At 37.6% G+C, this 14,599-nt stretch overlaps 1 protein-coding gene across 1 annotated transcript; it reads left to right on the top strand.

Moving 5' to 3' along the window:
* Nucleotides 1-892: 892 nt before the first annotated feature.
* ASB4 (ankyrin repeat and SOCS box containing 4) lies at nt 893-14,188 on the top strand. The gene is made up of 5 exons (XM_026675667.2): nt 893-1,199; nt 4,097-4,396; nt 8,294-8,784; nt 11,354-11,467; nt 12,566-14,188. Exons 1-5 carry the CDS (start codon nt 998-1,000, stop codon nt 12,752-12,754), a joined length of 1,296 nt encoding a protein of 431 aa, XP_026531452.2. The 5' UTR covers nt 893-997; the 3' UTR covers nt 12,755-14,188.
* Nucleotides 14,189-14,599: the final 411 nt, after the last annotated feature.

Raw genomic sequence — 14,599 nt, 5'->3', positions numbered from 1 at the left:
CCGTACATTAATGATGTTAATTGACATAGAACTTCTTCGCATTTATAATTTTGTCTTGGATACAAAATTACCTCAATTACTTTTACACTCAGGGACAGCCTTATTCTAATGCAGAGTAAATAGATATATATGTTATAAGCAAGCATAGATGAGGTATCAAAGAACAGTTTGCAAACAAATATGACTTTGTTAAAAATATGGCTGCATAATTAATGACTCGAAATGCTCAGAAAGGAAGTTCAATTTTTCGGAGACTTCAACCATGTTTGAAGTTCTTTTGATGGCTGGACCAAAAATTGAAGTGGGTAGTGGATGGAAGAAGAAAGGCCCTTTTCATTAACTGGTCCTTCTTACCAGAAGGCCTTCTCCAATGGAAGACATTATTATCTTTCTGGATTAAATTAAGATTTTTTCTGTTCTCTCATTTACCTTACTGCCATGATTGAACTAAGATAGAAGAAGAGAGGACTATTTTGTTTTGCACTTTAGGGTGACAGAAATCCACCCTAATTTTCATCCACCATAATGACTAATGGACTAATGGATAGTGAAGGTGATTGTGGACAGAGAAAATAATATACATAACCAATGAAATCTCTACTTAATGGAGAAAATGATAAGTGATAGTAACTGTCCGTGTCAAAATCAAGCCAGGAAATTACGTTTCTAGAAATGAATACGATAAGTTGCTGCTTTTGCTGAGAAATTATATGTGCTTTAAGAGTTTTCTTAATTAATTTTAATAAGTTTATGACAAAGTTTTGGTGGTTACCTAATCCCTTGACTGTATTTCTTCATACTGGCATTACAGGTCTGCACTGGTTTAACTTGACATGTTAGACAGTGGCTGATGTTTGCTTTACATAAATAGAACAGGCAGATCAGCATTGCTTGGTGTTAAAATTATCTTTGGGCTTGCAGGCTAGCATGCTTTGGGAAACTTAAAACACCCGTTCATGCATTTTATAAACACAGTGCTTGACCACTAAAAACAAGCATGATAGAATCCCCTGAGGAAAGCATGGGAGAAACCATTACACGGACTACAACAGCTAAGCTAATGAAAAAAGCTTTTTTGGAGGCTCTACAATCAAATGACTACAGGACTCTGGAAGAGCTTTTGGCTCAAAAACAAATAGATGTGGACACGGTGTTTGAAGTGGAGGATGAGAATTTGCTCCTGGCCTCTTACAAACAAGGTAAAAAGCCATGGCAGTGTTTCAGCTTGTTAATTATTTGAAAGAAGTTAGCTGTTGTGTGTTATGAGTATTTGCCCTTTGCGGGTCTTACTGTATTCAATAACCCTTCAAATCAAATCTGATTAAGCTATATGCTTGAAAATCACTTCTAGGGATGGTGTGTGTGTGTGTGTGTGTGTGTGTGTGTGTGTGTACATACAAATGCACATGCACATATAGATACATACATACACACACATATACTTCTAGGGATGGGGTATATATATGTAAAACCTAGAAGTGATTTTCAAGCATATAGCTTAATCAGATTTGATTTGAAGGGTTATTGAATACAATAAGACCCGCAAAGAGCAAATACTGTTCATACGAAGACATGAGAGACTTTTAGTCCCCAAGGATTTTTTTTTCTGGTGTAATTCCTGAGGAATATATAGAAAAATCAAAAGTATGATTTGTAAACATTAAAAAGTATGTCAATCACCAACAAATGCAAGTTTCTTGCTTTGGTTTCCTGCTGCTTCCATGTTTGGCCAAATAGTTTTGCTCCAGGTCATATTTAAAATAGCTTAAGAAGAAATGCAAGAACCAGTTGGTATAGTAGTTAAGACGTCAGGCTAGAAACAGAGAGATTGTGAATTCTAGTCCTACTGTGGGCACAAAACAAATGGATGATCTTGAGCCAGTCATTCTCATTCAGCCCTAGGAAGAAAGCAATGGCAAGCCACTTCCGAAATCTTGCCAAAAAAACCACGAGAACTTGTTCAGGCAATCATCTGGACTCAGAGGTACGCTCATGCACAACACACACATACACAGACATACAGTACACAAGGAAAATCTGGCAAGATTAGAGGGTAGCAACTTCACTATGATTACACAATGAACTCTAACATGCTGCATATACTCTCTGTAGCAAATGAAGTAAAAGGAAAATATGTAATTGAAGGCATGAGCAATCACCCACCTTTTGAGATGCTACTCAACTACCTCTCCCGTACAATGCACTGAAGAAATTTTTCAAGATAGATTTTTCTTGAAAGCATTGACCTGATTCAGTTGGATCTGGCCCATTTTGCTGATGGACAGCCAATCAGAATTCTGACCCTCTTACATTATTTTTTTTTTTTTAGTATTCCATGGGATTGGAGAGAATTGACCTCTTTGAGGGAAGTTATTTTATCATAATAACAGTTCTTCTACCATACTATTTGCTTCAATTGGATTGGAGAGTTGGATTGGAGATCTTCAGTTGGAGAGAAAACTATGTGAAACAAATCTGCTTACAGTTATCTAAGCCTGTGCTGTACAGATAATCCTCAATTTACAACAGTTCATTTAGTGACCATTAGAAGTTACAAATGTTCATTTTTCACACTTAGGACTGTTGCAGCATCCCCATGGTCATGTGATCCAATTTTTGGAGGAAATACTCTTTCGCTAGTCCAGAGGGAAGCACTCTGCTTTTCCCGTCCCCATCACCAATTCTTCACTTACTAATGATTCATATTTACTACAGTTTTGGAACTGACTCATATTCACTACAGTTGCAGTTTCCTGGGATCATGTGATCACTTTTTGTGACAATGGGGACAATCTGACAAAGTCAATGGGGAAGCCAGATTCACTTAACAACCATTACTAATTTAACAACTGTAGTGATTCACTTAACTGTGGTAAGAAAGGTAGTAAAATGAGGCATTTAACAAATGTGTTAAATTTAACAAAGCAATAAAAAATTGGGCTCAGTTGTGATTGTAAGTCAAGGACTACCTGTAGCTTACAATTCAACCTTTAAGATACTGAATTAGAAACCAAACACTGGTCTGTCTAGTTTGTTTGCATTGATTGGCAATGGAAAGCATAGAGTTACCCCAAAGGGTAATAAATATATAGCTTAGCTCTTCAACATGAAGGTGCAACATTATGTCTTACACCACTGCTTCATTGCGTAATAATCACTTTTGAATTTCTTGGTTCTTCTTTCATATATTTGAATAATTTCACTGTTGTAATATTTTCTATTTTTAAAAAAGGACCAAAATGTATACATACTTTAATATATGTTTTCTCCAAAATTACTTGCAAAACTCATGTTCTTTGTGGATTATTACAATATTCTGCTTACAACACTCCCTAATGCACATAGGTTTTGCAATCAATTTCCCCCAAATAATTCATTTTTAATATTAATTATGAGTACAGTATAAAAATTTCTGATGTAGTGGAATCCATAAATTATGGTTAGCTGCCCTATTATTGGCAAAATGAACAATTTGAAAGATAATTAGGTTTTGTTGTTAATATTGGTTCAACAATGCAAAATTAGATCCGATCACATTCCAGTGTAAGTTAAATAAAATTCTATTCCTACTATTAACCTATGTGAAATATTTTTTTTTCAGATTTAGAGGAAAGAATACACCCGTTTCTTTATACAGCTTTTATCTATAACTCTACAGAACTACTGGGCTGCATAATTTTTCTACTGTCTTTTCTGGAATGGGGAATAAATATTGCCCCTCTTATAGTATACCACTGAGTTTCTCTGGGATTGGTGTAGAGAATTATGGAGCTCTTCTATTCCTTCTCTGTTGGCTTGCTGACTCACTTGCATACCATCCTTGTCACTGGGCAAGAATACTTGAATATGAAGACATCTTCATGAATGTCTCAGTTTCAGGAAAGTCACATAGGAGCCCTGGGTGCACAGCAGAATAACATGGAACTTGGTTAAGGGTAAACCTGTATAAACACATAAAATAAATTCCATTGGGTAGTATAATTATATTCAATATTGCAAGTTACAGAGGCTAATCAATTTTATACTAATCAGTAATCTGAAGATTTTCAAAAGCTATCATGCGATTGCTTTGGTTTGTTTTCTCCAACTGTAACAGGATATTGGCTGCCTAGTTATAAACTGCAGCATTCCTGGGCAACAGGACTACATTTATCTGTTCTGTATGGACATCTGGAGAGTCTGTCAGTCCTGCTGAAGCACAAAGCAACCATCAACTGCAGACCCAATGGGAAAGCAGCAATCCACATAGCATGTGAAGTTGCTAATCTGGATTGTATCAATATACTCTGTAGCCATGGAGCAAAAACCAACTGCTATTCATTGAGTGGGCTCGCACCCCTGCATTATTGTACTACAAAGTTCTCCATGCCATGTGCACAACAGTTAATTTGGAAAGGTAAGTTCAATTGCATAAAAACAGTCATAGTATCAAGCTGCTGGGACAGAACTGCACAAATCTTAATGGAGACTCAAGCAAATGTTTCATAGAAACATTGAACAAGTTCTGGTGTCTTCTTAAATTTGTTTTTAAAACATGACTGTGGATTTGGATTTCATGCAGCATAGTATGCTCCTTACCTCTGTTCCTCAAGAACACAATCCCTCCAAATTAATTTATCAATGATCAAATTGCACATTTTGTTCATTACTATAATGTAGTAGAGTTTGCTCTACTAGAAGGCAAAATGAAGTTGCTGCCTCAATTGGCATATAAAATGGAATTGGGGCAGCTGTAATAACTCACCTTTCATTCTTGTGGTAGATAAAACTGTGAGTGTGCTATATATTCATCTTCAGACCATTTAGGTCAGTGTTGGTGAACTTTTTCGGCAACAAGTGCTGAAATGGGAGCGCACGTGTGCACACATAGTGACAGGAACTGGAAAAGCAGCTTGCCATTGTGCATGCGCACTTTGGGAAGTTGAGCTTCCAGTTTCCGGCATGCGCATGCATGCCGGCCACCTGGTCTTCTGGTTTCTGGTGTGCATGGAAACATGACAATCAACCAGCCAGTGTGCATGTGCCGCTGGAACCTGGAAGAAGAGTGGGTGATGGCTGGTGTGCCTGGAAAGATGTCTCTGCATGTGTATCTGTGCCATAGGTTCGCCATCACGGTTTTAGATGAATATGTGGCCTACTGCCTACTGCCTACTGCCAATAGTCAAACAAGTTAATATATCTTTTAATGAAAGGAAGGCACCTTTTTTTTTTCTCTGTCACAAGCAGCTCAATATTATTGGCTAGCTTAGATGACTTTAATGCTGTTAGCCTTTCTCAGAGTGTGATTTCCACATTGTTTGAATTTTACAGTCCATCATTTCTAGCCTGTATGTCTGCAATGTTGTTGTGTTGAATTCTGATAATGTTAATATTTAACTTTAGAAGATAGCAGTAACCAGAGATGAATCAAGTGCTCCAAAAATGTTCGCTCAAAAAAAGAATCTACATTTTTTCACATTCTTTGTGGATATGTGAAATGCAAAGCAAAAATAAAACTAAGAAAACAAACAAAATAAATAGAATGATACTGAAAGTGGAGAAATTATCTTCACTTCCTCAGATCATCAGACTTAATATTAACTGTCAATTTTCAGTTACTTTGAGGCCTTTTTGAGATTTAAAGGTAAGGGTTTCTCCTGTCCTGTAATGTCCAACTCTAGGGGCAGTGGTCATCTCTGTTTCCTAGCTGAGGAAGTCGGTGTTGTCCAAAGATGCTTCTGTGGTCATGTGGCCATCATGGCTCTATGCCATGCACAAAACATTGTTACCTTCCCACCAAAATTGAATTACTTCTCTACTTAGTATTTGCATGCTTTTGAATTGCTAGGTTGGCAGGAGCTGAGACAGGAATGGAACTCACCCAGTCATGTGGTGCTTGGGTCTGGTCATTAAGCCCAGCATCTTGACCACTAGGCCATCATGCTATCTTCCTGCACTTAGGGGACTGAAATGTTTTTCCATTTTCTCATCAAGGTTGATTATTGATCAGTTTCCAGGCATAAACTTCTACAAAGTAATTATAAAAAAAAAGAAAAGGAGAAAATAAATGAATAAAATGGATTGAAACTGATTGCAGAGAATAGTAAACTACCAGGTGAATAAAAAGAATATAATACAAAATACAATATCTTTCCAAACCTCTGATAAATAATAGATTAGAAAAAAAATACTTGTCATGGTATGAGAACGTATGATCTTGAATCAAAGTTTGTTTACACACAGATTTTCCTGCTCATAGATTCTGCTTACTGAGTTGGATAGAGGACAAATTAATGGTGTTATTTTTACCTTCCATGAAGTTTTCCCTTGTCCTGTTATCAATCAGGGAAAAAAAATCCAAGCAATCTGTTTTCTATATGATGAATACTTTGTCGGCCAAATGTATTTATATTATTATTAGGATAGACTGAATCTGTGAAGTATCCTGAAAATATGGAATGTAGGCAACCTTTTAGTTAGGTTATCTGATCAAATAAAAGAAATCTCAGCTGGTCAATCCCATCATATTAGTTGGATTGATTTATCGATTTATATGCGCAGTTTAGCACATATAAGTTTAGCACACAATTTTGGAATCACCTTACTGTAGGATCTTTCATTTTGTTTAGCAGCCCAACTGCTTTCTCCTTCATTCTAAGTTGTTCTGCTCAGTAAAGAAACTAGATTTGGAACCTGGATTTTGAGTGGGTATTTTGAATGGGGGAGAGGATTATTTTTCCCCTCTGTGGAATTAATTGCACAGTCATGCAACTTGCTTTGTTTATGGGCATGTGTTGGTAAAATGAACTACAGTTTATTTCCTATAGTTTCAGGTCTTTGAAGCCTGAGGCTGCCCTGGATCATGTTCTAGGTTGGCTTAGAAAAGAATTAAAGCAGTATAACGAGTTCTAATGTCAGGTTTGCACCACCATAAGTGCTGTTTCCCAGGCATTAAGTTAAGAAATAACAGAAAATTAGAAAGTTAACAACATATGCCATTTCCCCATTTTTTAGAAAGGGATGAATTCATAGGAATCTTTCAATCCTTTTTCTTTCTTTCATTACAGACAACTACCCCAAACCCCTTTTAATTTTGTCATGTTTTTAGACAACCAGCATATCAACTTAAAGCTGCAAAATACTGGAAAGCAGAAAATAGTTTGGATTTTCTATATCTCTTGTTTTTATTTTCTTTTATGCGCTTTCATATCAGTATTCACCCCTGCCAACTTTTCCTGGCGGGGTTTTTTAGAAATGGTTTGTCATTGTTTTCTTCCTAAGACTAGCAAAGAATAACTGGTCTCACTCAAGGTCACCCAGCTGGCTTTGTATCTATGTCAGAACTACAGATCATGGCCTCCCTATTTCTACCGTTATTACCAAACCAGCTATGGAGCTCATTTGGAGCAGGAGTTGTGAGTCCAGGAGAACCCACAAATTAAGGGGTCCTTGGTGCTCTCTGAGCTAGGTTGTTTTTTCACAGATATTTTATTATCCAAACTAGATAACATCATCAGAGCACTTACCTAGTTTGGGTAATGAAACATCTGTGAGAAAAGAACCAAGCTCAGAGAGCACCAAAGGTCCCTCAATTCAAGTATTAGCCACAAGTATTTTTTTTATTGGAATCCCCAGATCTGGGTCTGTCTGGGGCAGTGCCACCCAACCAAGACTAGAGATGGCAGTTCTCCATGGACCAAAGAACCCCAAATCCAGAGACATTATGTCTTTCCAGTTTCAATCTGTTGTTCTTGATCCAGCCCTTACTAGCCTCCAAGCACTGTGAGAGGGAGGTCAGGGCATTGCTTAATATTATCAGTTTCTTTCAGTTTACTTGTTTATTTGCTATACAAACAAACCTGCCACTTTAAAAAATATTCATAAATGTTACCAGGCTCAAATATGGTAACAGGATAGTTAGCTAATAGCTGGAAGACAAAAATCTATGTCAGTGGTTTTACATCTGCATTGTCAATCTATCCGTTTCTAAATCCAAACCAAGCTTTAATTAAGGTTCTGAATGTTCATATTCCCTAAGACAATTCATTTTCCCAAACCCATATATAATTAGATTTCAGTGCCATATTCAGAGGCATTTCCCTAAACTCCTTATTAAAAGAAGTGACTTTTTGAATGAAAAACTATTTGACTTTTTTTTTTAAGTTTAAATTTTTTTTAAAAAAAGTTGTCAGCATCTCCTGATGTTTTTATATTCAGGATGATTTATTTTTGTTGCTGTAGCATATCAACACTGCACTATCCCATACCATCCCGTTTCCCCCCCCCCTTTCTTTTGTGATTTATATTAAAACAGGTGCAGACGTAAATATAAGATCAAACAATCAAGATGAAGAAACGCCCCTTCATACAGTTGCTCGTTGTGGTATCCCTGAAATGGTTGCCTTCTATGTGGAACAAGGAGCTGTAGTTGATGATGCCAATGCCCACCGAGAAACACCATTGTCCTGTGCTGTTTACTGGGCCCTTAATGGCAAGGAACAAATCTACAGCACAGATCACCACCTCATCTGCCGGATGCTCCTTGACTACAAGGCTGATGTTAATTCACGGGATGAAGATTTCAGGACCCCTCTCCACAAGGCAGCCTGGAACTGTGATCATGTACTGCTAAACATGTTGCTTGAGGCAGGTGCTGAGGCCAACCTGATGGATGATAATGGGTGTGCCCCACTGCAATATGTCCTGAAAGTGACAGATGTACGCCCTAGTGCTCAGCCTGAAATCTGTTATCAGCTGCTTCTGAATCACGGAGCTGCCAGGATATACCCACCACAATTCCATAAGGTGAAAAGGGGTAAATGGTGCATAGTGTATTATGTAGAGCAGGGGGTAGGGAACGGCCCTTTTATGACTTGTGGACTTCAACTCCCAGAATTCCTGAGGCAATAAGTCATAAAGTGGCCATCATTCCTCCACTTCTGATGGAGAGAAATACATGTATAGGATGGGATGGAGATTTATCTTTTAAAACATGGTCCAATTCAGTTTAAATAACTGATTGCAAAGCAACAGAAATCTAGAGATGTCGTCTCAGTTTGGAATATGATATGGCAAATTCTCATAAGATGTCTATCATGTGAATTCTGTAAAGTCAGGTCAGAGGTCAATAGTTGTTTCTAAATCAAAATGCCGGCCAGGCACTTTATCAGGAAAAAAAAAGTCTTAGAACAGCTAACTTTGTCAGAATTTTTTTTTTCTCTTTAACATGCATCCTGAGAAACAAGGGCTAAATATGAGACTTTAAGAAACTTTTGCTTATTTTATTATAGAATGAGAATTCTGTAATATAATTATTTAAATTATTTTAAATGTTTTTACATTTAAAAACTTACAAAGAAAGATAGCAGGGACACATCTTTCATTACTTATTCCATTGCTATCTTTCTAAAATTTTCTGCGAAGAATGTATATGTGGAATATATATACCGTATTTGCCGGCGTATAAGACGACTTTTTTGCCCTGAAAAAGATGCCTCCAATTGGGGGTCGCTCTTATACGCCGGTCGCCTTATACGCCGGCAAATAGTAATTGGGAAGCACTGCGGCTGCCCGCGGCTGAGGCACTTTTGCGACTTTTTTGCCTGATTCGTGGAACGATCCGTGAGCGAGGGCAGCCAGCCTTCTCCAGCTCCCAGAAGAGGCTCGCACCGCCTGAGCTCCGCTGAGGTATCCGGCTGGGGCTGTCAGGAGTTGTTACCGCTGGTGCGGCTCCGCGGCGGCTCCAGTCCCGCGTTGCCTCGGGAAGGAAAGGCAAAACCAGGAGCCGCTGCTGCCATTGCAAAGCGCCGCCGCGCTCTTCCTTTTTGCCTTTCCTTCCCGAGGCAACACGGGACTGGAGCACGCGAGCCGCGCCAGCGGTAACAACTCCTGACAGCCCCAGCCGGATACCTCAGCGGAGCCCGGGCGGTGCGAGCCTCGTTTCCTTGGGAGCTGGGAGAAGGCTGGCTGCTCCTTTCGGCTTCACGGGATTCGTTTCCACGGTAGACAAAAGTGCCTCAAAAAAAAAAAAAGTGCAAAAGTGGAAGGCGTGCAGAAGAGGGGCGAGTATATAACAAACTATATTTTGAGTGGAAATGTTGGGGGGTCGTCTTATACGCCGGGTCGTCTTATACGCCGGCATATACGGTAGATGGATTCTATATATGTAAGAAATGCATGGCACTTATAAAAGAAAATTGGTCTAACAGGCTAGAAGTTAAAAGAAGTTTAGCAGCAACTTGTATCTTTTCTAACCCAGTTCAACATCTTAATTGAAGTATGAGTCAGAATTGTACACAGTGGAAGGATTAAAAGAGTCCACTCTTTTCTGACAATTTTCCATATTTTGAATATTATTCATGCTACTCTATATGTATACGTGTACCCAAATCTAGACTTTGCAAACAGAAATGTGATGTAAGGTGTAGATATTCAGGTGCCAAATCATACCATGGCTGGTTTTGGGACTACTTGCCACAACAGTTTTTTCTCCTTAACTGTGAGGAATAGAAGCTGCAATATAAAATTAAAGAACATGGGAAAATTTCTGCTGTGCTAAATTTTCCACCAGGTGTAGAATCTGTGACTCTACAGAATTCAGGTAGGCCTCGACTTACAACCGAACTTTTAGTGACCATTTGAAGTTGTAACAGCCCTGAAAAAAAAGTGATTTATGACCATTTTTCACACTTATGATTGTTGCAGCATCCCCATGACCACATGATCAAAATTCAGATGCTTGGCAACTGACTCATATTTATGACATTTGCAGTGTCTTGGGGTCATGGATCAGATTCTGCAACCTTCTGATAAGCAGAGTCAATGGGGAAGCCAGTTTCATTTAACAACCATGTTACTAACTTAACAACTGCAGTGGTTCACTTAACAACTGTGGCAAGAAAGGTCGTAAAATGGGGCAAAATTTACTTAACAAACATTTTGCTTAGGAACAGAAATTTTTAGGCTCAATTGTGGTTATAATTCGAGGACTACCTATACACAGAGATATAATATCAATGACAGGCTTACTAGAGAAGGCATTAGGCTAGTTTGCTATACAGGAACCGGAAAACATTTAATTTTCCTCAGTAAATGAGCTAAAATGAATATAGCTATTATTTAAGGCTGGAATAATCCTACCATTTTTAAAAGATTAGATTTGCAGCAGCATGGCGGAAAAAAGTCCGTGATGATGGCCACGACCATGTAACCAAGGCTCACTACTTATCCAGGAAGATTGAAAGCTTCAGTTACAAGATCATGGTGACCATCTCGGGGGTTTTGACCTCATATTTACAGATGCTCCTATAGACTGTGAAATGGCTTTGGGGAGAACAGTGACATCTATTGGGTAGTGATATGTTTCTGCTTATAGGTATTGCAAGCTTGTTGTTCCTATCCCAGAGCAGTTGAGATTATTGTGAATACATATGAACATATCAGGTGCACAACAAAATGGAGAACAGCTATACCTGATGATCTCTTTGAGGTAAGTAGTTTAAAAATACACAACTATATTAAGGACAGTGAAGTCATTCATTGCATTAGGCCATAATGTGGTTTTTTTTTAACCTTAGCATGATGTGTAAACCTAGCCAGAGTGGTTCAGAATTCACACTTTTACCTTTGGACCTGACATAAGTAAATCTGATCATTAAAGAAAATACAATTGTTAGTGTCTTTGTTAAAAGGAATATTTAGCAGGAGACAAATATTGGCAACCTAAAATAAAAGTAGGGTTCTATACAATTTATTTTATTTGTTTATATTTTTTAAAACTCTAGCTTTCCTCTAAGACAAGGCTGTCAAACTCCTGGCCCACGGGCGAGGTGCATCATGTGCTGGCCACGCCCATGCCTGGTTTAGCGAAGTGGGGGAAAGTCCCAATATGTCACATGATGCCACCGTGACCATGTGAGTTTGACACCCCTGCTCTAGGAACTCAAAGCAATATACATAGTATTCTCTCCTATAATTTGATCCTGGCCAAATTAACCTGTCAACTAGACAGGCAGATGAAATATTGTTGATTTAAAACCATCTAGTTGATTTTCTAGGGTCCACAGAATTTAAAAGTGTGAAAGCAAACTTCTTCAGTCCATCTTCTTCCACCATCCTTGTCTCCCTATGTGAGTAGCCATTTTGAAAATTCTTCCTCCTCTCATCCAGTCAATATTAAAAAATAAAGGGGACAAAAAAAAGTTTAATGAAAACTGCCAGGCACTTGAAAAAATAAAAGATATATTAAAATCAAGAATTTAGCCAAAAGAATGGGGGAGAGGGGGTAGTGGTGTTATCAGTATTAAATTCACAGGTGTGTTCAGATGTATCTAGAGCTATATTTGTTCTTGGGCAGATTCTATTTTGCTGAATTGGGAGGATCACATTCAATGAGAAGAAGCGGGTATATTTAAGTAGATAGAGAGTCCGGAAAGTAAAAATATTTGCCTCCAGCAATATTACTTACAGTTACCGAAATGTACCTGCAATAGATAATGGCAAAGCCTGGCACATTTTTTTTCCAATGCTTTCGTACATGGAAGAAGAAAGATATTAACTTCAAACATATTTTGTTTTGTCTTTGCAGACATATAGAAGTTTCTACGAATCTCTTTTTGAAGCATGTGCAAATACACCACGATCACTAAAACATTTAGCCAGATGTGCTATTCGAAGAATATTGCTCCATAAATGTCACAAAGGAATCCCTTTACTTTTAATTCCAGCAATACTAAAAAAGTATTTACTTTTAGAGCCAGAAGGAATAATATATTAAGATGTGTAAGAGACATTTTCAGATTATTTAATTTAAAAGCGTTAGGATTCTACTCCCATGGGAGAAGTTAAAATCAAGATTTCTGTGATAACACCAGCAAGAAGCGGAGCTAATATTTTCTACAAAGAATATGAATTCAGATACACACACACACACACACACACACACACACACACAATTACTGAACTTTGAGCACAGGTAATCAAATATTTTATTCCTAGCAGTTTACAGAAGCACAACAAATGAAAAGAAAGAACAAAAAAAATACTTCTAAGGAAAGAGGGAGGGGGGAGTCCAACGTATGGGAAATGTTCTAAAGAGAATTATTAGTTTTCTCCATCTGATAGCCTCTGATGTTCCATATTACCATGGCCATATTACATTAGGATTATAGGACTTGTGGTCCAAGATGCTAAGGCAACAGGTCATGCAAGACTATTGTTAGGAATAAAGGCAAATATACATGTCCCAGGATAATGTTGCAGGATACAATCTGGCTCTGTTTATGGGAGCAGAGGTTTTGTCTTTCGAGTTTTTAGACTCATACTGGAGCCTATCTTCAGGGAACTTCTCTCTAGCTCCAGCAAGATTCTTGACATCTGAGAAAAGACAGAACCTTTATTCCTGATGAAATAACCCAAATTGGATCCTGCAAGACTATTGTAAGACTTTCATTTTGAGGCATCTTCTTCTCACTTCCTTCAAGAAATGCTGAGAAAGCAAAGTTATTAAATAGTACATATAATCTTTTTTTCTTTGTATTATATTGTTGTGAGATTTAATATATTTAATATATTTTGATACAATGATATTTATACAATATTAATTAAAATATTGACATTTTATTGGATAACAGATAACAGATAATTGGAGTTGGAAGGGACCTTATAGGTCATCTAGTCCAACCCCCCCGCCCAAGTGGGAGACCCTACACCATTTCTGACAAATGGCAGTCCAATCTCTTCTTGAAAGTCTCAAGTGATGGCGCTCCCACAACTTCCAAGGGCAAACTGTTCCATTGGTTGCTGCTTCTCACTGTTAGAAAGTTTCTTCTTATTTCCAGGTAAAAGCTCTCCTTGTTCAGTTTCCATCCATTATTCCTTGTCTGGCCTTCAGGTGCCTTGGAAAATAACTTGACCCCTTGTTTGAATAACTTACGATATTGGAAATAAAAATAAAAGTTCTATCAATATTAGTTATAATTTGGGATATCAATAATACAAGCATAAACTTGTTTGACTTTTTCATCCAAAATGAAGTGTAATATTAAGAAAGACTACTCCAGAATGCATTGAATTATATGTTATACAATAAATGTTCATTCTTGAGCGGATTACTGATTCAATAGAAATCAGGACATTATTATCTAAGAGTAGGCCCACAATGAGATAGGCCGCAAATAGATTTAACAAATAAATTTAGCAAGAAAATAAATAAGAGAGGGATCCAGGGGTGGGATTCTGCTAGTTTGTACCGGTTCAGGAGAACACCTAGCTCCAAAGATCATCTGGGAGCAAACTGGTTCGTTTCGACAATCAAGTGGGCCAGCTGCCCACCCCTGAGCTTTACTGATCTTTTTTTTTTTTTTTTAAAACAAGTTTTATTAAAAGTTTCAACAACAAACAAATCATTACATATTAAATCTTTCCCTGTCTTTCTACAATAATTTCCCCAATATTCTCATAAAACACAAACAAACACAAACAAACATAAAAAAAAAATCTTTTAGTAAAGTACCTTGGCCCCAGTTACCTCTCTTTGCATGGGCTAAAATAATAGCACATATCACTCTTCACATTTCTATCTTATTTAATCCATCTTAATTAAATCATTAAATTTGTATCT

The sequence above is a fragment of the Notechis scutatus genome, chromosome Z (genome assembly GCF_049901735.1).
Source record: "Notechis scutatus isolate UNSWTSFEM ecotype Mainland chromosome Z, rNotScu1.2, whole genome shotgun sequence".
Taxonomy (NCBI): Eukaryota; Metazoa; Chordata; class Lepidosauria; order Squamata; family Elapidae; genus Notechis; species Notechis scutatus.
This window is presented reverse-complemented; position numbering and strand designations above follow the sequence as displayed.

Excerpts from the sequence above, each read along its gene's own strand:
- ASB4 (XM_026675667.2), top strand. The coding sequence starts at position 998 with ATGATAGAATCCCCTGAGGAAAGCATGGGAGAAACCATTACACGGACT. Across the intron at positions 1,200-4,096 it reads CCTGGCCTCTTACAAACAAG|GATATTGGCTGCCTAGTTAT; the intron begins GTAAAAAGCCAT and ends CAACTGTAACAG. Across the intron at positions 11,468-12,565 it reads TACCTGATGATCTCTTTGAG|ACATATAGAAGTTTCTACGA; the intron begins GTAAGTAGTTTA and ends TTGTCTTTGCAG.